The 24,055-nt window shown below is 45.0% G+C and overlaps 2 protein-coding genes across 8 annotated transcripts in view; one reads left to right on the top strand and one right to left on the bottom strand.

Annotated features, from left to right (window-relative positions):
• LOC143475031 (tetratricopeptide repeat protein 39C-like) overlaps positions 1–9,571 on the bottom strand; it is a 14,393-nt gene extending 4,822 nt beyond the window's left edge. The window contains exons 1-8 of one of the 3 annotated variants that reach the window (XM_076972744.1): positions 9,449–9,571; positions 9,053–9,185; positions 6,776–6,824; positions 6,038–6,166; positions 5,023–5,140; positions 1,279–1,756; positions 604–772; positions 140–233 (exon numbers count right to left, since the gene is read on the bottom strand). In XM_076972744.1, coding sequence (XP_076828859.1) covers positions 140–233; positions 604–772; positions 1,279–1,756; positions 5,023–5,140; positions 6,038–6,166; positions 6,776–6,808 — 1,021 coding nt within the window. In that variant the 5' untranslated portion in view covers positions 6,809–6,824; positions 9,053–9,185; positions 9,449–9,571. The other 2 variants (XM_076972742.1, XM_076972743.1) reach the window with 2 other exon arrangements.
• Positions 9,572–13,406: 3,835 nt separating this feature from the next.
• Positions 13,407–22,429, top strand: LOC143475029 (uncharacterized). Of its 5 annotated transcripts, none has more exons than XM_076972741.1 (12): positions 13,407–13,958; positions 14,091–14,258; positions 15,217–15,270; positions 16,378–17,988; positions 18,061–18,618; positions 18,787–19,515; positions 19,816–19,944; positions 20,280–20,873; positions 21,014–21,163; positions 21,344–21,961; positions 22,158–22,214; positions 22,299–22,429. In XM_076972741.1, the coding sequence occupies exons 2-11, from the start codon at positions 14,123–14,125 to the stop codon at positions 22,196–22,198; spliced, it is 4,620 nt and encodes a 1,539-aa protein (XP_076828856.1). In that variant the 5' UTR covers positions 13,407–13,958; positions 14,091–14,122; the 3' UTR covers positions 22,199–22,214; positions 22,299–22,429. The 5 variants fall into 5 exon arrangements, with proteins under 5 accessions (XP_076828856.1, XP_076828854.1, XP_076828855.1 ...); XM_076972739.1 differs by having other exon boundaries at positions 16,378–18,000; positions 18,049–18,618; XM_076972740.1 differs by having other exon boundaries at positions 16,378–18,252; positions 18,325–18,618.
• The last annotated feature ends 1,626 nt before the right edge of the window (positions 22,430–24,055 follow it).

Here is a 24,055-nt window from a genome sequence, read left to right as displayed (position 1 = left end):
TACTGTGCAGGGAGATCACTGTGAAAAAGGCACATCTCTGAGTGACTGCTCCCCGTCACCTGCATGGGGAAACTCCCCAAACACCTCCCCCCCCAAGGCGGAGCTCGAGTGCTTTTACCCAACGGACGAACCCACCTACCGATCTCGTAGAGACACACGTGCTGGATCTCCCTCTGGTGTCTGGCCAGGTCCAGGGCGCTGTTGAAGGCCACCAGCGCATCGCTGATCTGGCACTGATGGAGTCAGAAGAAGGAGTGGGTTGGACGGGACGGACCAAAACCAACATCGCAAACGTGAGCTCAGCACCATCAAACGTGAGCTCAGCACCCTCAAACGTGAGCTCAGCACCCTCAAACGTGAGCTCAGCACCCATCAAACGTGAGCTCAGCACCCATCAAACGTGAGCTCAGCACCCATCAAACGTGAGCTCAGCACCCATCAAACGTGAGCTCAGCACCCATCAAACGTGAGCTCAGCACCCATCAAACGTGAGCTCAGCACCCTCAAACGTGAGCTCAGCACCCTCAAACGTGAGCTCAGCACCCTCAAACGTGAGCTCAGCACCCTCAAACGTGAGCTCAGCACCCTCAAACGTGAGCTCACCTCCAGGCGCAGCACTCGGCCTTTGAAGAACATGAAGAGGGAGGAGTTTGGGTACTCTGACTCCTTCTTCTGAAGAATGGCTCTCGCTGCCAGAAGTCCTGCCTCCGTTTCTGAGCCGTCCAGGGCAAAAAATGGCTGCACTACCGTGTGGTACCACAAAAGGGCGAGCCTGAGACAGACATGAAGTGGCTTTAAGCATCTGGTCTATTTCCCTGTCAAAGCTATACAGTATAGGCCATAACACAGTACTAAAATATAATAAACCTTTTAATAATCTCATAACTTTGGAAGTCACTAAAATTCAAGGCTAAAAATGTTGGTCAAAATGGATTTTTTGTGATTATCAACATTATGTAACATTATTTATACGCCCTAACTGCATAGCACCAGAGAATGTGAAATATAGTTTTGATATTTTTACGTGAAGTTTACAGAAACAACTGCTACTCAGTTACTGATTATGAACGTGTGTGTGTGTGTGTGTGTGTGTGTGTGTGTGTGTGTGTGTGTGTGTGTGTGTGTGTGTGTGTGTGTGTGTGTGTGTGTGACACTGAAAATAACACAAACGCCTTCGAGCTCCTACAGAAGCCGGGGCAGTAGAGCGGGGCAACAGTAGAGCGGGGCAGCAGAAGGTGGGGCAGGAGAGCGGGGCAGCGTTGGGGGCGGGTCACTCACGTAGCGAGGGGAGCCTTCATGTCTTTACTCTCGCTGGCGTAGGCGAGCGACGACAGCCCCCGCTGCCGGTCGCCGGGGAAACCCAGCAGGTTAACGATCCTGAGCAGGTGAGGCGGGATCATGGAGATGCAGAGGTGGAAGAGGCCGTAGCCGAAGCTGACCGACCCCTTCAGGCGGCTCAGGGCCTCCGCGGTGGGCGCCCCCTGGTGGCAGGACGGCGCGGCGGCCTTCCGGCTCCCTTTGGACTGACGGGTATGTTGTGGCTCCTTCTCAGGGTTCAGGGGTTCAGGAAGAAGAGGAGACCCAGGAGCGTGCTTGACACGTTGGGAGGAGGGCACCCCCTGCTGGCTGGAGGACACACCTCCCTGCGGGGCGGAGCACCTTCTCTGGCAGGCTTCCTGGAGCTGGCTAATGTCACTGTAGCATTTATTGTACATCTTCCAAGCTTTCCGGAGGATCCATCCAGCTTTAATATACGCTGCCCGGAAACAGCGACAGGAAATACAGTTAAAGGACTGAGTCAACTGTCTGTTCAAACCCTTACAAGCCGCCAGATTCATTTGGACTATAAATGGCACCATCATCATAAAATTAAGAATTTTAGAAAGTGATTCTGGTTTTATGCAAAAACAAAATTACTCATTGAAAATGGTGTTTGCATAAGTATCCAACTCCTGTACTGTGATGCGTACTATGTAATCCAGGATTACATAGATGAAAGATTTGGGCCTAAAAAGGACACAGTGACATTATAGATACATGGGATTATGTTAGCGAGAGAGAGAGAGAGAGAGAGAGAGAGAGAGAGAGAGAGAGAGAGAGAGAGTTGAAGGTAAGCACAGAAGAACAGTGAGGAAGGGCAGGTTCCAACTAAAAAACTAAAGCTAAAGCTTGAGAGAAAATTCACCTTCATGATTATCAAAGGTCCCTAGCAGACAGGACAAGACAGGAAAGGTAAACTAAAAAAGATTTAACTGTGGTAAGCTAAAGAAAATGCTACAAGAACCAAGTTAAAACCTAGATGTTTACAGAAATGTGTAGTCCATCATTAAGAATCATTCAACCAACTAAAACAACCTGGAGCAAATGTGTCAGGCAGGCATGAAAATGGGTCAGGGGTTAAAAAGGTGAGAAGACAGGGGGGCGGGGCATGTGACGTCATGGGGATACGGCGACGGGGCGTTGACATGTGACGTCATACGTATACGGCGACACGGGGGGGGAGGGGGGGGGGTGGCTGCTGGTGTACGGGGGTACAGCGACAGGTGATGCCAAATATTACGGAGCCCGTAAAGTGACATCATGTAAAAAATATAATAACGCGTGGCCACGACTTACTAACGCGTGCGAACGAGATAATTAACATGTGCGAACAAGATAATTAAGTATTACTTTATTTAAAGCCAGGTTTACCTTCCTTGGGCAGTCAGTTCGCGAACATCCCTGGGATCTGCTTGCTTTGCTGTGAAAAAATAAACTTTGTTGCCGCGTGTGAAAGGCGACATTAGTATCTCGTTCCCACGCGTTAATAAGTCGTGGCCACGCATTATTTTTTTTTTACATGATGTCACCTTACGGGCTCCGTAAAATATAGTAAAATCCATAAAACATTTTTTTTTGACTGTCATGTCAATGGATTCAATGTATGGAGCCAGATTCGTAACCGCGAGAAGCCGCTTTCGCCATTCCAGATGGCTCAGTCAAAACTATTACGTCTTAATGAACCAATAAATACATCAGCGGCAAAAATGAGTGTAAAAATACCAGGTTCACGTGTTTTTATTTTCTAACATGGGCTAAAGCACAGGGTAGACTCAAACGACAAGACTTTACAACTTCATCTTCAACGTTTTCAGCCCTGGCGCGAATGTTATCACACGTCCCTGGATTCACCAGTTACAACTACAGACACACTAGAAAAAAAAATCTTGATTCTTATTTTAGGTCACCGTTAACTACACAGGGTTGATGTGAACTTAATAGGCCTATCTACCTATTTATCACCAGAGCTTGTGGCTCTGACAGTGTTCAACGCTGTAGCGAGCGGCAGTAACTTTGTTTTACCGCAAAATATGAAAACGATTGAAACCATTAATAACCCAATTAAATCTACTGGTAAAGGTACGATCTGGTAAATGTAGTGGTAAATGTACGATCTGGTAAATGTGGTGGTAAATGTACGATCTGGTAAATGTGGTGGCAAATGTACGATCTGGTAAATGTGGTGGTAAATGTACGATCTGGTAAATGTACGATCTGGTAAATGTACGATCTGGTAAATGTGGTGGTAAATGTACGATCTGGTAAATGTGGTGGTAAATGTACGATCTGGTAAATGTGGTGGTAAATGTACGATCTGGTAAATGTGGTGGTAAATGTACGATCTGGTAAATGTGGTGGTAAATGTACGATCTGGTAAATGTGGTGGTAAATGTACGATCTGGTAAATGTGGTGGTAAATGTACGATCTGGTAAATGTAGTGGTAAATGTACTATCTGGTAAATGTAGTGGTAAATGTGCGATCTGGTAAATGTACGATCTGGTAAATGTAGTGGTAAATGTAGTGGTAAATGTAGTGGTAAATGTACGATCTGGTAAATGTAGTGGTAAATGTACGATCTGGTAAATGTAGTGGTAAATGTACTATCTGGTAAATGTAGTGGTAAATGTGCGATCTGGTAAATGTACGATCTGGTAAATGTAGTGGTAAATGTAGTGGTAAATGTACGATCTGGTAAATGTAGTGGTAAATGTACGATCTGGTAAATGTAGTGGTAAATGTACGCTCTTCTGCCTTGTCCCCGGTGTAGATAGCACTAGGTCCTGCTTCTCGTCCCGCTTAGCAGTAAATGAATAACATGAAGAAGGTTGGTATGATTGAAACGCTATTTGGCCTCTATGAAGGTTCTGGGCGGAAACTGCTGGCCACTGTGTCATTGAAATTGCCGATTTCGGAAGTGCTCTGTTTGCTTATTACGTCAATATGATAATTAAAATATATAATATAATCCCCCCCCCCCCCCAAACAAAAAACTCATCGGATCTACATGATTCACGTAGGTCACCCTTTTCAACTTCAAAACGGGGAATTTCGCCGAAAGGTGACAGATTTTCATGCCTGGTCAGGAGGCCTGGGTTACAGGGCCTAGTCTAATTCACCTGGGTTAATCCACCTGGGTTAATTCACTCCCAACCAGTGTGCAAAGCATTCGGAAATTTAGCCCAAAAACACAAGGAGCTGTTACTGCAGCAGTTCAGCACAGAGCCGTTCGGATTCTTATGCAGGCAGGTTTTTCCCCCAGTGCAAGCAACTTTATTTATGCAAGCGTATGCAATACTTATGCAAGCAGGTTTTCAATTTTGACTTTCAAAATCATATTTTTATATATTTGCTGAACAGTCTGTAAATGTCAGGCAAGGTGGGTAGAAGACTTCAGGGTGTGGAATGTTTTTTGAAGGGCACCATTTTTTGAATATTATTTACTATATAAAACAAAGATTCCACCCAATATTTCACTTTTTTCCTCTGTTTTGAAGCCACACTTAATTGAGAGACACTGTAAATGGCATGTCTGTGTAACCCCTGATAAAAGCCACAGAGATCTCTCAGTGGCATTTACAAAGCCAGCCCACACGCTGGAGGAGACACTCTGGTGCATTATGTAGATATGATGGAGTGAAACTGGAGGATCGGTGGGTAATGTGGGTCATGCGAGTGGACCGGGGTGTCCGTCTGGGCCCACCTGAGATCTCCTGTTTGATGAAGGCCAGCACGGCTAGGTACACCTGGCAGTCCGCCACGATGATGAGACGTTGTAGCTTCTCCACCACCGCCTCCTCGCACCTGGAGCTCTCCACCTGCTGGAGTTGAGCACACGGTCAGCAGGTGGGGTCGACCTCTTGAAGCAGGTCTTCCAAATCAGGCAAGATAAAGCAAACTCTGTTAGCAAATAGGAGAAGTGGTCGTCTTTACTTCCTAATATTTGGTTTGGCATCATATGGCAGAGATCCTGCTACAAGAAGCAGGCCCTTCAGATCACGGGCTAAGAAGTACATTTCAAACCCCTACAGCATACTACACATACTTAACAACACATACCTAACTACACATACTTAACAACACATACCTAACTACACATACTTAACAACACATACCTAACTACACATACCTAACAACACATACCTAACGACGTATGTTAGGCAAGCTGGCCTAACGACCCAAGATCAAACACGAGGAACAATGTTTGCACCAAAAGCCTTAAAAACATCAGTGCTATGAGTCCCTGTGTGGCTCAACCTACTTCCATTTTGGGAAATATTTCTGAGCGGTTTAATAGATTTCTTCCTTTTGCATCACGAGTTCGGATTTCCCGCTATGAAAAGAACTTAAACACAGCATCACTAGATGTGTTATCCATATTAATGGACTCCGCCAGCATAATTAATGATGATGTTCTATTGAATGAAATGTCAACTTTAAAAATGTCAGCTGTGTGAGCTTAATGTTGTTCTAGATGTTAAAAACAGCCCCTGAAACTCCTCATGTAAACTCATCCATCAGTTTTCAGGCCTTGCAACAGCAGGGACGTTTTGAATTTTCACTCCAATCAAATAAAAAAGAAAATGTGATTACTTTATGATTTAATCTCTTTTTCCACCAAATGGACTAGTTTATGGCATGTTGGTAATTGTAAGTGGATTAGGAGGTCCCTGCTGGGGCCGCACACCCCACGTGTCGACGCGAGAACAACCACTCACACTCTTCCTCATCTTGCTCCTGATGCTCTCCAGGACGCCGGCGATGTTTCCCTCACACATCTTCTCCGTCGCACGCAGGTCTTCGTACGCCAACTGCATCTTCTCCTCCTCGAATGTCAACATGGCGTTCTGGGCCACAAACACGACACGTCGTCTCACGTGTGAACAGAGCAGCGTGCGTGTGCCGGTCTAACACGGCCAATCGCATCGCAGGTCATTTCAAACCCAGGAGAGCCAGCTGTATTGTTTTCTATGCAGTCAGTGCAGCTGTTCCTATATAAGGTATTAAGGCACCAGTAAAAATCCCCTTGGAGCCACACGATTGGTCCATAATCTCAGTGACTTTGCTGTGATGGCACACAGCTCTTTAATCAGTGCTTGAGGAACTCTCTAAGCACAGGTACATTTTTTTACATAGCTATTGATTGGTTAACTCGTATGCTTCCCTGGGACACACGACACAGGCTGGACAGGACCTTGTATAGACCACCCTCATCATTCAGCTCTGTGTCTGGTAGAGCAGACACAGGTCACCTTGTTCCATCAGACGTTCACTAGAAATGATTATTCTGTAATCAACTGTGGATTCGTCTTGGCCACAGGGATGTTGAGTGATATTAATGTGGAAGTATGGCGCATGGTAGTTTAGATGATGCTAGCTTCGCTAACATCTACTAGCACGTGTTTGCAAGAGGCTGAGAGCTACATTCTGTAGGGGGAAAGTAAGAAACTGCTTACCAGGAAACTGACAAAGCTGGCCCCAAAACTCATCAGAGGGCTGTAATTCCTGGGACACACAAACACACAAAATATACACACATAAATAAAATACAGCGGAAGGAAGAGGAAGACGCAATGCGTCACAGATGTTTGCTGGGCAGGTCGTGATTCCTGCTAGCCAGAGGGATGATATGAACCACGCTGATCTGGTCAGGACTTCATGACCCGTTTCTGCGGGTTTGCTGGAATGAATTTCAAGCACTTTCCAGTGTAGCACACACGGGCGTTTAAACACAAGGTTGTCCCTCTGGAGTAGGACACCTTCAACACAGTCAGTCCATCATTTTGAATGCAATTACATTGTTTTGAATCCATTTGCATCTCTTGTAAAATCTCTAGTTTGCTTTGTATGTGGTTGCCATGACTACACCTAATCTACTTGTCTTTCTAGTCATCGTAAGCTGAGCTGCCGGCCTGGTTTAGTGGTTTAATGCTGGCTAACAAGCTAACGTTGTTTATGTTTGAGTCCAGTGCTAAACATCATAGGCTATCCAGTCTGACAACTAATTTAGCACCACATGCTTTGTAGGGAGACAACACCCACTCTCACTACTTGCTAAAATGTATTTAACTGTATTTTCCAGCCAAATTTAATTTAGGTGACACGTGGGGGGTGGGGGGGTATTTCAAACTTTGAAGACATAAATTAATAATTTAAAAGGTGCCTGCACAATCCTAAAATTGAATACCTATATTTGAACTTTATATCACTACATTAGCAGTATGAGAGTGTTTCATGATCTTGAATTATGTTCTGTGGAAGTCTACGAGAGTTTCTGCACAATATGAGACAAACACTGTAGAATGATGAAATGCAGACTTAACACTGGCACACTCCTTCAACTTCCTCTTAAAAAGGAGTACACGGGCATTTTTTAGCCTGTAAGCTTTCTACTAGAACAAGCAATGGGTTTTTTTTACTAGAATTCCCCTATAACGCACTTCAGAATGAAGATATGTGAAATGAGCTTCAAGTCATATTGAATTACTTTAGCGACAGCCACACATTTGCTGGATCAACTGCCTTTCCCCCTCAAAGTATCTGCATAAAACAATTATTGTAACGGTGCCCAAAATGGCACAGAAGGCTTAACGTTTCATTACAATACATGTACTTATGTAAAGTGTATAAAATGTATTTAGTATACACTAAGTAAATTAAAGCAGTCTGAAAGTGTCAACTTTAAGACTGAGGTGCTACATAAGTGTGAGAATAAAACTGCTCTAATAAGCAACACTTCACAGGCCAAGTGCCTCTTTCAGGCTTACATTAAGGCCATTTTGGTTTGTGCTATGGTCAAATTAATGGCATCTCTAACTTTCACTCAAAATCTAACAGTACAAGATAGACGCATATATGAGCTTTAGTCCTCTCATCTCCTGACCCTCTGAATTACCCTGCAACTGAATCATGCCTATTTAGGGACTTTTGACGAGAAGAAAAGGTGAACAAGTGTAAGACAGGCAAGTGACAGACAGACGATTCACCGTGACGTGACTGTGCAGCGGTGCTACAGGCGGACACGTTTGGGGGAGACACGGAGTCTCATTTCATTCAGAACTGCCGATGCTCATTTGAAAACACGAGTCTGTTCTGGTACCAGCAGGTGCTTCAAGCCCCCCAGCGCGCAATGAAATGTCAGTCCACCCATTAAACGCGCCCAGTATAACATCACGCTGGGAGCAGGGCGCGCGAACTGGGGGGGGGGGGGGGAACTGGTGTTTAGCGCCACTAAATGTAGCTCCACAATTACAGAGTAAGGAGGAAGCAGCAGCTTTAAGTAAGGACACATCCGATCTTCTCACAGAGTCCAAGAGCGTTTCAGCAGGAACCGAGATTCACCAGCGTGACACGAGACTAAACGGCGCTTTCCGCACGTGATCTTAGTGCGCATGCGCCTGTCTGACAGGGGAAACTGGTTATTTCCCTTTTGGTGTGAGAAACTGGACTTTCCTGCAAATACGATTTTAAAAGAGCGCTTCGTGTGAACTGAACCTCTACGTGGGAGTCATTTTCTGCCAGTCTTAAGTGAACCATAAAGTAAATCGTGTAGCTGTTTCAGCAGATATTCTCATTTTTACTGGAATTAACGACAGCCGTAGAAACTCGGAAGAGTCATTTAGGATATTGAACCCAGTCCAATATATTGAACCCAGTTCATGAGGCCTGTGGGATATAAACTACCTCACCTGTCCTCACTACAGCACCATCATTCACTAGTGATAAACACTCACCTGTATTTGTGGAACAGCTCGGCACTTTCCTTAAAGCCGTTGTTCAGCAGCAAGTTAATGCCCTGCAGAGACAGTTCTGCGTCGTCGACCTGTGTCGGAACATCTTCAGCCCAGTGGTCAGCAGGTCCGGCGCCTGCCATCGCGAAAATATCGTTAAAAACACCAGAAAACACAACCGTACCGACGCGGAACAGAACCGAAACCAAGCAGCGCTCAGCACTGGATGTGGGAGACGTGAGTGAGCCGCACCACACAGGCTGAGAGAACTATTTGGGGTTTCTCCAGTAAATCAAGTCTCTACCAGAACAAAACCCATATAAAGCCCTAATCTCAACTCCACATCTCACTCTTCGTGCTAGTTTCGTGTTGTTGCCCCACTGCCGATCGTAGGCGTACCCGGACGACACGACGAGAGCTGCCGGGGGGAAGTGACTCGCTAAACCTGATCACAGAGCAGTTTGTACACATGTTTTGCAGTGATGAAGATCGAGATTTACAAATAAACCGATCTGGCATCAGCATGAGAGGACGCGCCTGCGCGTGCATGTGACGACGTTGAACGCGCTTGCATTCATTTCATGCCCAAAGCATTATGCATGCATGCATTATAATGGGACTAAATAAAAGGGCACCTGCTCCTGTTTGAAGAGTAACTATTCTTTAACTGACGTACTTTTGACTTTATTAAACGTTTTTTAAAAACCCATTAAAACCCACTTCAGAATGAAACGCTTCTAAAGCAGATTGTGCAAAAACAGCACACACGTGCGACATCTTTGGCATGGTTTGCCACGCTGTTCCAGAATAAAAAGTAGTGTAAACACCCTAAACATCACGTCTATTAACCCTGCTTCTCATTTTGAGTGTTTGTTATAGCTTTAATGTAAATGAGCGATCGTGGCGACATATCCACGTCTGTAGTTACTGGAGTGATCAATTCTCAGTGATAGATAGCAAAGTATTTTATGTAAAGTTGGTAAGGTATTGAATAGACTGAGTGGGTGTCATTTCCCGTAACCAACTGCACAAATAATTGACACGATAATCCCTAAATATACAGTTTATCCTAATATAAATTACAAAAAAGTATTCATGTTTATAAATTAATTAAAAAATGTATTAGCCTATAGCCTATACTCTCTGTTGTCTTGGACGTTTATCATCAATCTGCATCTGTACTATAGGAGATATTTCGAGATGTGTAGACTGTAAACACGTTTCCATACGGTCATTATATGACGTGGTCCATCACTGACGTACAGCCATTGTTGTTGTGTTTCGCAACGCAAGGCGGTTCTATGTAAAAATCCTAATATCATATCCACGTTTTTATCGGATTAAATCCGATTTTAAAACGCTATCTTCTAATGGGCCCAAACATCCGCGTATAGAAATGATGAGTATTCCTCCGCGGAAAATAATGGTCCCTGACGGACTAAAAGCATTACTGGAAGAGTTAAGTCTCGCTATATCGAGACATCATCCAGAGAATGTCATTTTGTTTCGCTGTATTTCGGTGAGCTTCTGAAGTTCAGGTGAAAGGCTGGCCCATTACCTGTTATACCTGTTATTTTCACCAAAACTATAAAAAAAAACCCCCATGTTGACTTAGACAGTTGTTCATTTATTTTCTACAGAAAATATGGATCTGGATCTGGAAAACCTAATAAAAGAATTCAGAAGAACTAAAGGTATCAAATGTAAATAAATGAGACAAATGAAGAGGTTTCATATATCTAAAACCAATTCAATATTTTCCCACAAATCAGTGTGTGTGCTTACATGTTCAATTCTGTTTCACAGTTTACCAGAACAGCATGTGTGTTCAGGGTAATGGCCCACTTTATGAAGACACCCAGGGCCCCGTCCCAGTCTTCCCCAGTACACAACCACCAGCCACCACCCCAGAGACAGAAGCAGACCCTGGTGACACTGGGTCTGAGGGGACAGACACTGAAGGAGTCATGTCCGCCACCATCGTCTCCCTCTCTCCAGGCCTCTTTGACCCAGAGGCAGCCCGACGCCTGGCTGCGTGATCAGGAGGGGAGTGGCCGACCGTCGTCCAGCGACGGCACGGCGTGTCACAGGGCCCGCTTGGCACTCTTTGAGCGGGTCTCCCTACAGGACGTCACCCCCGACGTTCTCATCCAGATGGCCCCGGTCCCCAGCGATACAAAGCCTGGAACATGATACATCCCAGAGATAATCGTGTTCCAGTCTCCACCCACTTTACCCAAAGACACGGTGCAGGACACATGTCCATCTGAGGACACTTCCACAGGGACGGTCCCCGGCACCCCCAACAGTGTACTTAGTCTAACCGCTCTCCTGACAGAGTAAGGCCTAATGGCAGTAATGCAGTGTGTTACGGGTGATCCTGTTCACCAGGCTGAAGATCTGGTGCTCCCTGTGCCAGCAGAGTTCTTTGCTTCTCATTTGTCAGCACAGGAACACCCACACAAGCCTGTGTCAGTATTCAAGGACACGACACCTGCTGCCGACACTCACCTCCAGACCGCCTCCTCTCCCATATCTGTTATGTCAACCGACGACTTCCCCACGTTTTCACGTCAGTCGTACGCCACCGATACAACACTATCTCCTCATCCTCAGTCCCCTGTGGACATCAGAGCCCTCAGTCCACTAACACCTTCATCGGAAGAGTCCGAGATGTCTGTGGAGATTTCTGACGCACGGGCATATAGGCCTACAGTGCCCCATGCAGGCTCATCAGAGCACAGGCGTGTGAAAGATTCATCCCCCAAGCAGGTTGACCGCTCACCATTCTTGGTGTATCTTCCACTTCCCAAAGTGCCCAGGTGTGGGTACGATACACGCGTGGTCCCAGAGGGACTCTGGGATCTGCCCAAGTGCCCCGTGTCGTCTTCCAGGGTGACCCACGTTTCCACACGACACAGCCACCCTCAGAGTACCAGGCTGGAGTTTCCATGGTGACAGGCAATGGAGAGCAGAAGAAACTTCACCAGCATATTTTCTACACCCCAAACTACGCTGGTAAACCAGGCAAGGGGACACCTTATCTGCTGATTCTTGTTTTGCTCCTGTATTCTAGCTTTGTGTTTCATATTGAAGGTTTTTAGTATAGTATGTGTGTCAAAAGTGCATAGTTTTTAAGAAGCTTAGAAATTTATCAAATCAAATCAAATATATTTGTATAGCGCTTTTCACAACACATCAATATAATTTCCTTTTTGCACAATAAATGATTATATAAGATGTTATTCTGATTTTTACATTAGACAATTGAATAAAAAATGACTTAAAATGCTTAAATGTTGCCCCTATTTACCTCAGAAACCACAGTGTTCTTCAGAAAAAATGTGTTTTTCTGAAGAAATGACAGGAATAAAAAAATGACTCATAAAATATGAATTGTGCCACAGCCCCTGGGGGTGAGGTGTCCACAGGACCATGCGTGGATCATGTCTGCGGTGCCAACTGCTGGAGGCTGTGTCATCCGCTCCTGAGCGACCCACACAGCAGGCCGCGGGCCCTGCCATCGTGCCCTCTCACGGCCTGCAGCACCACAACGTCCCAGTGTGCCAAAACAGCGTCCCCCCTTGTGGCTGCCACCTTGACCGGCTACAGAGCTGCACCCCTGCCTGTCCACACCCTCCTACGCCTTCACGTGCTGCCACGGCTGCTGTTTGTCTGCACACGTATCCCGCTACTGTCAACCACAGCGCCCCCTGCTGACACGCTACCACAGTTCTCAGTACCAATGCTGTCCTCACAATGAGCCCAACAATGTGGACCCATCTGGCTGTTTCCACGCCTGCCACCAGGGGGAGCCACAGGCTGGCCCATAGAAGAAATAAGTCCGACATGCAGTTTACTGCCGCTCCAACGCAACAGGTATGGACTTCAATTTTAATTAAGTTATTAGTCTACAACCATTGGGTTAGTTCCACACCTCCAGCTCCAACTAAGGAAGATAAATAGCTAAAAAAAAGTTAAATATTTAACTCATTCATTTTTCCCCATTCACTTTCACACACCTTATTCAGTATTTATTTTTTATCATTTAAAATGTTATTTGCCTTCCTTTTTCATATGCAGGTCATTACAGTTCTGCTGACCTACAGAGGCACGGGAGGTTCTGTGAGCAGGAAATAAAATAATGCATTAACATGCTGGTGCTCTGTACTCTTTATATGCAAAATGAATCATGGCATAAAATTCTGGGTAATCTTCATGCATGAAAGTCTGAGGGAAAAAAGTTTGCTTTTTATTCCATTTAATATCTGCACAACACATTTCACACAAGTCAATGAGAAATTCACAGTGGAAGTGTAACACGGGTTTACAAACCTGTGCCTAGATAATACAGAATGAAAGCACAGATGGCAGGTCGTGTCTGCTGGTAAACACACGAGCTCTTCAGTGGGTGTGGTTGGCATCAGCAGTTACCATAATGACTTTACCTGCCCCATAGACTATGGGAATATGTAGATCACCATAAAACCATTAGGGGATCATACTAGATCACCATAAACCCAGGAGGGGAGCACACCTGTAGATCAACATAAACTCAGGAGGGGAGCACACTTGTAGATCAACATAAATCCATTAGGGAACCACAAAGGTTATGCATAGTGTAAAGTATAGAATTATGTAGGCTACTATTGTACACCCCCACTTGGGCCCAGAATCCCTCTGTGTTTATCTAAAACAAAGCAAAAGAAAAAAAACCCTAAATTATATCATTTGTAGCACGATTTCATGACGCTTATTTACCGACTTTTTTGAATAAAAATAAAAGTGTATTTTGGGTTCCATGACAACACAGACACGACCGCAGCAGCTGGATGTTCAGTCGTCCTCATCTTGAATAGTCGGCCTATATCGACTTAAAGAACTGAAGCAGTGACCGGATATAAAAAAGGTAAGCTACGTGATAATCGCTTTAAAACACACCAGAAATAGTAAAGGATGGTTGGTGATGGTCATTTTGAACTCGATCACGTATAACCGATGCTTGTTTATGGGCTTGTGTACGTGTTTACTTTTGAAACAGGCGGCGACGCCAGTCCTCGCATCCGGGGAAACATGCCGCCGGTCATCGTACCGATCGGCTTAAAGAGTTTACTCGTGGCTGTCGGACGAGCGGTTGTCCTCGGACAGCCACAGGATGTCGTGGGGTTCATCGCTTCGTACTGCCAGGAACTTTCTCATGTTAGGCGAGGTAAGAGGCTGTTCCGTTTAGGAGACCAACACTGGAGGTCGCCATTCCTGTACTAATGTCGGTCTTCATTACAGAGCATCCCTGTACTCATGTCAGTCTTTATTACAGAGCATCCCTGTACTAATGTTGGTCTTTATTACAGAGCATCCCTGTACTAATGTCGGTCTTTATTACAGAGCATCCCTGTACTCATTTTGGTCTTCATTACAGAGCATCCCTGTACTCATGTCAGTCTTTATTACAGAGCATCCCTGTACTCATGTCGGTCTTCATTACAGAGCATCCCTGTACTCATGTCAGTCTTTATTACAGAGCATCCCTGTACTCATGTCGGTCTTCATTACAGAGCATCCCTGTACTCATGTCAGTCTTTATTACAGAGCATCCCTGTACTCATGTCGGTCTTCATTACAGAGCATCCCTGTACTCATGTCAGTCTTTATTACAGAGCATCCCTGTACTAATGTTGGTCTTTATTACAGAGCATCCCTGTACTCATGTCAGTCTTTATTACAGAGCATCCATGTACTCATTTTGGTCTTCATTACAGAGCATCCCTGTACTCATGTCAGTCTTTATTACAGAGCATCCATGTACTCATGTCGGTCTTCATTACAGAGCATCCCTGTACTCATGTCAGTCTTTATTACAGAGCATCCCTGTACTAATGTTGGTCTTTATTACAGAGCATCCCTGTACTCATGTCAGTCTTTATTACAGAGCATCCCTGTACTCATGTCGGTCTTCATTACAGAGCATCCCTGTACTCATGTCAGTCTTTATTACAGAGCATCCCTGTACTAATGTTGGTCTTTATTACAGAGCATCCCTGTACTCATGTCAGTCTTCATTACAGAGCATCCCTGTACTCATGTCGGTCTTTATTACAGAGCATCCCTGTACTAATGTCGGTCTTTATTACAGAGCATCCCTGTACTCATGTCGGTCTTTATTACAGAGCATCCCTGGATGAACGTGCGAGACCTGGCCAACCTCCTCACAGCGGTAAAAGGTAAATCAGATGGTCCAGAACACCCGTTGTATCGTTAAAGCCCCCGACATCTTGGTTTCACGTGGATAAATGGTTGTTTTAACAGTAAATACACGCATTAGAATAAGCGTTTGCTAATGTTTTATTCAAGAGATATATGTGTATACAAGTTAATACTTGTTAAATACTCCAAAAACTCCGTAAACCTACAACACCACACAGGTGCTGGTCATAAAATTAACACCATGTTGGTCTTAATTTTGATACGTCTACGCATCTTACCCAAGTACATTACACACGCACACACCTGAAGATTCGAGGTAAACTTCAGATTTGTATGCCGGCTTAGCCGGTGTCCCTTCAAATGAAAAATATCTCAACCGAACCGACCGACGTTTATCATCCGTCTGCCAGATCATGACACAAGCTATAGGTAATATGAGATATCCGCACCATTAGCAGACTGTGTGCAACGTGCGCCCTGGCAGTCTTAGGTGGCACAGTGGCCGGATGGGTGAGCCACCACCAGAGGTGTCAATTCCAGGTTCAGATAGTAAACGTCCTCACCAGGACTTTGCTCAAGCTTGCTAGATTTTCAAATTAGTGCAATCCAGGTCAAATTAGTGGAATCAACACAATCCAGGAAGCCTGAGCAAAATCCTGGTGAGGACTTTTACTTTCTGAACCTGGAAATGACACCACTGGCCACCATGGGGCTTATGTTGGTGGCAGGACCCTAGTGCTGAACTCAAAAGCCAATCGGGAGGCAACTTAACCGGTTGAGACCAGGACTCTAACCCGGGTCGTTACCTTCACCCCAACACTACATCTAGGCCACAGAGTGTGACTTGAAGATAAAAACAGAGAAATAAAACCTTCACTTCCTATGGTTGCGGGGAAAAGAAATAAAGGACGCCAGACAGCAAAACAGATTTTGCTTCCTACTGAAATAGATGAATATAAGATATCTGGACTAGAACTGAATATGCTTCTCAGCAAAGCCAACCTCTTTATCTGGGGTCTTTGGTGTTGTATTTTGCTGTATTATTTTGTGTAGACTGTCTGTGCTCTAAACAGCTATGGCTTCCATATGAATGATTAACCATTATCTGTACATTGAACACACAGGGTCCACTTCTGTGTCAGGAGTCTCCTTCCCCAGATTGACTTCAGAATCTTCTGGATCCCTTCAACTTGAACAACTTTTCCATCATGAGAGGGAGGCCGGAAAACTCGTATTTGAAACCAAGTTGGATTCCACACAGTCTTTCACCAGTGATGAGATATACCACAGCCGGGCTGTTTCAAGTCACACACATGACCAGGATCACCATGGAAAGGAGGTGAAGCAAAACTCTGTGATGCCAGAAGACCTCACAAACACGGCAACGTCCAGGCGTCCTACTGTGCGATCTGCTGTGTTCCAGAGATCCCCGTCATCGTGTCATGTTGAGCTGGTTAAAAACCCGCTCCTTTTGTACATGACCCCGCCTCCGTCTGACCATGTGGTTGTGATTCAGTCAGAAAGTCTACCCGATGCCATTCTGTTCTGTTGTAAAGGTGTTCACTGTTCTAGGCAGTCTTCCAGGTCCAATCTAGCCCTTGTTCTTCCTACCACCGATCAGAACCGTGAGAAGATCACCTCTGCCCTCACTGATATGGTGGTATACCACCGAGTGTCTTCTAGCGAGGATCTCCCTTACACTCACTCTGTATCCACAGACATGGCACCAAAGGTCCTGCAGTTTACGTATTCACCACTTGGTCAAGTTGGGACGGAGAGCCGTCAAACAAAGCTGTTTTCAGAGTCATTACCTGAGTCATTACCAGAGCCACTACCTGAGCCACTACCAGAGTCATTACCAGAGCCACTACCTGAGTCATTACCAGAGCCACTACCTGAGTCATTACCTGAATCACTACCTGAGTCATTACCAGAGGCACTACCTGAGTCATTACCTGAGCCACTACCTGAGTCATTACCTGAGCCACTACCTGAGTCATTACCTGAGCCACTACCTGAGTCATTACCAGAGCCACTACCTGAGTCACTACCTGAGTCATTACCAGAGCCACTACCTGAGTCATTACCTGAGCCACTACCTGAGTCATTACCTGAGTCACTACCAGAGCCACTACCAGAGTCATTACCTGAATCACTACCTGAGTCATTACCAGAGCCACTACCAGAGTCATTACCTGAGCCACTACCTGAGTCACTACCTGAGTCATTACCAGAGCCATTACCTGAGTTATTACCTAAGTCATTACCAGAGCCATTACCTGAGTCATTACCAGAGCCACTACCAGAGTCATTACCTGAGTCACTACCTGAGCCACTACCTGAGTCATTACCAGAGCCATTACCAGAGCCACTACCAGAGCCATTACCTGAGCCACTACCTGAGTCATTACCTGAGCCACTACCTGAGTCATTACCAGAGCCACTACCAGAGTCATTACCTGAGTCATTACCTGAGCCACTACCTGAGTCACTACCTGAGCCACTACCTGAGTCATTACCTGAACCACGTCCTGAGTCATTACCTGAGTCATTACCAGAGCCACTACCAGAGTCATTACCAGAGCCACTACCAGAGTCATTACCTGAGCCATTACCTGAGCCACTACCTGAGTCATTACCTGAGCCACTACCTGAGTCACTACCTGAGCCACTACCTGAGTCATTACCTGAACCACGTCCTGAGTCATTACCTGAGTCATTACCTGAGCCACTACCTGAGCCATTACCTGAGCCATTACCTGAGTCATTACCAGAGCCATTACCTGAGTTATTACCTGAGCCACTACCTGAGTCATTACCTGAACCACTTCCTGAGTCATTACCTGAGTCATTATCTGAGCCACTACCTGAGTCATTACCTGAGCCATTACCTGAGTCATTACCTGAGCCACTACCTGAGCCACTACCTGAGTCATTACCTGAACCATGTCCTGAGTCATTACCTGAGTCATTACCTGAGCCACTACCTGAGTCATTACCTGAGCCATTACCTGAGTCATTACCAGAGCCATTACCTGAGTCATTACCTAAGCCACTACCTGAGTCATTACCTGAGCCACTACCTGAGTCATTACCTGAACCACTTCCTGAGTCATTACCTGAGTCATTACCAGAGCCACTACCTGAGTCATTACTTGAGCAATTACCACAGTCATTACCTGAGACATTACCAGAGCTGTTATCAGAACCATTACCAGAACCATTACTGGAGTTATTAACAGAGGTGCTAGATGGTGGTTCAGCAGAAGTGGGGCTATGCACCTCCAGCGTGTGGAGTCAGCAGCAGCCCATTGAAGACACCAAACACACACAGGAGACATCCATGTCAACAGCAGCGACTACAGGTACCATGATCCATACTTGCATCCTCTGATTTTATATATATATATATATGTACATTTGGTTCCATGTACATTTGGACAATTGTGTACCATAAAAAAAAATTGGAAATTGTAATCAGTTCTGTTTCGTATACAGAGGATCAATGCAAATGTTTTTTTCTTGTTCTACAGTTGAAGACCCTACTGATGTGCTCGTAGATTCATTGCTGAGTACATCAGTGTTTGGCCTGATTCTGCCTAGTAGTGAACACCTGATAGATACTGAGAGTCATGGAGAACTTTTACAGAGTATTTTAGAGACGTCCACTGAGGAGCCCCTGAAGACACATGCAATGCAGGCTGTAGGTACATCTCCAACAGCGATCACAGAGCTAGAAGCTGCCAGGTGTGTAGTGTGTACAATGCTCGACCAGCTTTCAGCCCACGATATCAGGAAAACGTGGGAAGGAACTCCAGCGACAGATAATGTCGACGAGACACTGCGCATGTCTGTGGAGAACCTGTCTCAGAAACACAATCCTGAGCAGAAGGGAACGACTGTGGACTTCGCTACTGCTGAACCAAACACACCGGCATCTGTGCTGCGTTTGGGTGAGGACGTCACTGAGGAAAAGACTCTGAGCAATAGAGCATCCACCAACCAGTGCTGTAGTGTATCCCTAAAAGCTGACCAACCTCTTGAAAAAGCATCTAGTGTTGCCTTCGAGTCTGTGGAGGATCTTGGTGGTGGGCCTTCTGTGTCGTGGCACACTGGCCCTGCGGACCAGGGGATGAGGGAACATGTGGCCGAGCAGCGTTCATCAAGAGATGAGCACCTGAGTGATGGTGAAGTTCTTGTAAGCAGTGAACCTCCACAGCATGGCACAGGTCCTGGACTTGGTATGGAACATCTTAACTTAGGTGAAGCTATTTTAATGGTAGATGGTGTTAAGTTATAGATTACATGATGAAACACATTTACATACAGTGAAACCTGCAATGAGTTGCTGCTAAAATACAATATGTAGAGAAGTTACAACCATGCGATCTCATACTTTTTGTTTATTTTTTAAATCTATATATACTGTATATATATATATATATATATATATATATATATATATATATATATATATATATATATATATATATATATATATATATATTCACATCCCCATAATATTGAGTCTCAGAATGTTCTGTTCTGTTTTTTGCCTTTAGCACTTAATACTTGTGAGGATGAAACACCTGTGATGTCTGGGGGGGAGGAGCCTGCTCCTTGTCTGGAGCCAATCACGACTGCAGTTTGCTCTGATGACACATCGTTTGATGCTCCGCCTCTGGCCTATGGTGAAACACAGTTATCTGTAAAGGCTCTTGCGTTGCCATATGATATAATGTTGTTCTCATGAAGGTTGGGCCATCCAAACTAGGATACATGTTTGACAGATTGTGCTGTCAGAAACATTACCTAAGGAGGACTTGTTAGCACTACTTTGAAAAAAACACCAGCTGTTGTATTATTTTATTAGTGGGTTTTTTTTTCCGTTAATGCTGTTTTGTTCATAGGGACTGCTAACAATTTATTTAATGGCTTTTAGCCTTTTTAGTGTTTATTGATGGATCCATATGTTTGCACACATGCTTTGTAGATAATATAGACTACATTTGTTCCTCTGATACAGACCTATCCAGTCCTGCTTTGGAGAATGACCTGACATCAGTACTGGCTGATGTGCATGAAGTGTCCGAGGAACATTTTACCACAACGCCTACGAGGCAATATTTAAGCAAACCAACACCTGAAAGGTTCCAGAGAAATGACCCAGCAGATCCAGCAGATCTAGCAGGTCCAGAAGACCCAGCAGATCTAGTAGGTCCAGCAGAGCCAGCAGATCTAGCAGACCCAGCAGATCTAGCAGACCCAGCAGATCTAGCAGATCCAGCGGATCTAGTAGGTCCAGCAGATCTAGCAGATCTAGTAGGTCCAGCAGATCTAGCAGACTCAGCAGATCCAGCAGATCTAGTAGGTCCAGCAGATCTAGCAGACCCAGCAGATCTAGTAGGTCCAGCAGATCTAGCAGATCCAGGAGAGCCGGCAGTCCCAGCAGATCCAGCAGTGTTCATGCATCCCAGCAGCACAGACTTCCAGCCTCAGTTGAAAGTTACTAAACCGGCCAGCTCTTCTCCTCTGAGCATCCAGAGTGCGCTAGCTGAGAGAAACAAGCTGATAGAGGACCTGTCATTGTCATTTCCCAACCAGCTAACACAGCAGCCGTGTGAGTGTAGATCCTGCATTTATCATTTAACCTTTCACCTCCAGCAGGATATTACATCATCCCTGCACTCTTACTCACTATTACACAGTTGAACTATTGCATATCCTGACATCTTGACATCTTTGATATTGGTTTTTTAGCTCCACCAAAAGTGAATGTTGATATGACGTCTGTACCAAGTCCATGTGGTGGGCTACAGACAGCAGGACTGACAGGAGATCGAGGACATTTCCACACTGATCCCAGACCTGTTGGGATCCAGGGGACAAAGGAAGAGCCCATCTTACCAGGTCTGTGGAAGGAATCTACCCACAATGCTCTTGGGCTACAGTGAGAGCAGGAGAGAGTGCACACGAGAAGTGACTTTGTAATACGCACTTCAGAATGTTAAAAGTGCATCTGTAATAGACTGTGTGAAAATGTGAAATGTTACAGTATTCTGATACTGGTGCTTTCTACATGTTATGCAGGGGTGGACGAGCAGGAGCAAGAAGAAGGTGCTCCAACCTCCACGGGCCACGTCACCCCCTCAGGAGGGTCTGTCATCCAGGTCTCCACCCTGGCTACTGATGTGGAAACATCTCCTCTGGAGGAGCCGACATCTCCACGGTCCGGCGACCACGTTTGTTTGGACTCCCTCGCCGGTCCTGAGCTGAACCTCAGCGAATGTCAAAATGGACAAACATTCAAATCGCTCCAGCTCACAACGACGGCCACGGACGAGTCTGTAAGTAGACCAAACCACACACCTGCGACTGAAGGAGACCACCCTGCAGGTGAAGATCCACTCCCTGGCCCAGCAGACGGGGCTTGCGTGAGAACGAAGACGTCTCCGGTTTCATCCGACAGGACGGCGCACGTGCCCGGTTTTCTTTCGCTCACATTTCCACTCCAGAGCCTCTGTGATGGCGGCTCCAGCAGCCTGATTTTACAGACGATGGGCACGGACGGGTCCAGCGGTCACTCGCCTGGCGCCGTGTGTGTGCTCTACCCGACCGAGAACACACCCGAGCCTGGACAAAGCAGCCAGCCGACGGCCCCTGGGTCAGCGGTCAATATGGAGTGGTCCATCAAAGTCTGCATAGAAAGTAAGTCATCAAACTGTTCGGTAAAAAAAAGCTTCATCTTAGTATTTAAGTATTTTAATTGTTTCTTGGTTCAAAATTTTAAAGTTACTTTGCATGAAACAAGACAATTGTTTCACGATACACTTTAGTATATTTGTTATTGTTGAAATCACTGTTGCATTTACTGCTGTATGTCGGTAATGAATTGTGTGCGTAGATTTCTCAACTGGACAACCTGCAGATACAGAAGAACAGTGAGAGCTGATTTTAAATTGTGAGTAAATGTTCACGTGTGTGTGATTTTCAGTGTTATTTCACATGCCTGTGTTTTACATTGTGCCTGCGTTACACTCAACAGGGCACATTCAGCGGGCCACATCAGACAAGATTGCTTTGGCAGGCAGATCGCTTAAGAGGAACAACTTCATTTGCAATTTGCTGATGTTATGTGTGACTTTGTCTCAGAGACAATAAGATAATTGCATTGTATTGTTGTTTTTTGTCATTTATTGAGGTGGTACCATCAGATTAACGGATCTATATCTACATTCCTACATACGTGTGTCTTTTGCTTAAACACACATCACTGATGTGCAGACTACAGGTGTGGTCCAGTATGCACAGACTTCTTGTGTTCTAATGAACAAGAATCCATTTGCAAAGTGTGTTTGAGGTGTCCAATACAGTAGTTGCATTAGTAGGTGAAAGGGCCAAAGGTTGTCAGATAGTCATCGGACAGAGAAATGACCCATACATCTCTAGTGTTTATAAAATGTCATTCAGTCACTCTAGCATGTGTAGAATCTGTAAGACCAGCTGTGGTTGACTGGTGGGTTGGCCACCGGAGGACTTTTCCTGAGCTGTACTGAACATACAGCAAGACTCCACTGATAAACTTGATACTGCAAAATCTCAACATTAGGACTAGGGTGCTTCCTATTAGCCTTATAAATCATCCATAAAATAACTTCTAAGAAGTCTTGAGTTGCTACCTTTAGTTTTACTAAGTTACTTTAATTTTCTATATGGTTGATTTTATCATATCACCAACATATCTAATAAAGTAAATTAAAATGTTATTTAAAATGCTTACAATAGTTCATCCAAACCCTTTTCACTCTCAAGGGCATGTTAAATATGATAAATTGCTTCCTCCCAAAACAAAAGCTTAGTTGTAATAGAGTATTCAGATAATTCAACAAAATTAGCCAGTAAATAGCTGTTCTCATGTTTGTGCTGAAGCACAATCTTCAATAACCTGATCATATTTATAATTTAAGCAAGAATTTATTATTAATATGAGAAGAATGATGTGCAAATGTTAGCTGGTTCTTCAGTCTGCCCGAACAAAAGCGAAGGGCTTGTGGACCAATGTATGGTGGAAGTTTCCTTGAGCAACTGGTTATCAGTGAGAAGAGTCTTGAGGCGTGTCTTGAGCACCTGGGGACCACTGAGAAGAGTCTGGAGGCGTGTCTTGAGCACCTGGGGACCACTGAGAAGAGTCTGGAGGCGTGTCTTGTTCAGTTTGCAGGTCCACACCCACGTCCATGGTCCAAGCCCCTAGTGTGGAAGCCCAGAGCCATGGAGCACAGGCCTGTAGAGGTTCTCCGTCTGAGAGTCTGGTGACCACGCTGCTCCATGTGCGTCCACGCATGATCATCTGCTCCAGAGACTTGCAGGAGCAACCAAGCTTTCGTCCCGGACTCCATCTGACCCTGAGCAACACAAACAGCAATCCTGGAGTATGGAAGTGTTGCATGTACGTAAATAATAAAGCAAAGTATGTTTTTGATTGCTCTGAAGAAAAAATTGACTAGTCCATCTGAACTTCTGTAATCACATAGCGGTGTGTTTGGCAGGGAAGAGTTTTCATTACAAAGATGTTCTCAGTTGTCTTACAATAGTCAAGTAAGTGAGGTGTCATCTGTGGAGTTCAACTGTGATTAGTCAGTGTTTGGTGTTTAAATACTTTTTTACAGACCTGATTACTAATTTAATTAAAATCAAGTCTTGGGGGTGGAGGGTTCACTAGATTAGCTTTGTAATTAATTTTGTCTGAATCTGTAGAGAATAAATCAGACTCTTCTCACAGATATATGGGCATGTTTTGTTCAC

This window comes from Brachyhypopomus gauderio, chromosome 14 (assembly GCF_052324685.1).
Source record: "Brachyhypopomus gauderio isolate BG-103 chromosome 14, BGAUD_0.2, whole genome shotgun sequence".
NCBI classification, from domain to species: Eukaryota; Metazoa; Chordata; class Actinopteri; order Gymnotiformes; family Hypopomidae; genus Brachyhypopomus; species Brachyhypopomus gauderio.
Note: the sequence above shows the minus strand (reverse complement) of the source record. Positions and strands in the feature narration are given on the sequence as shown.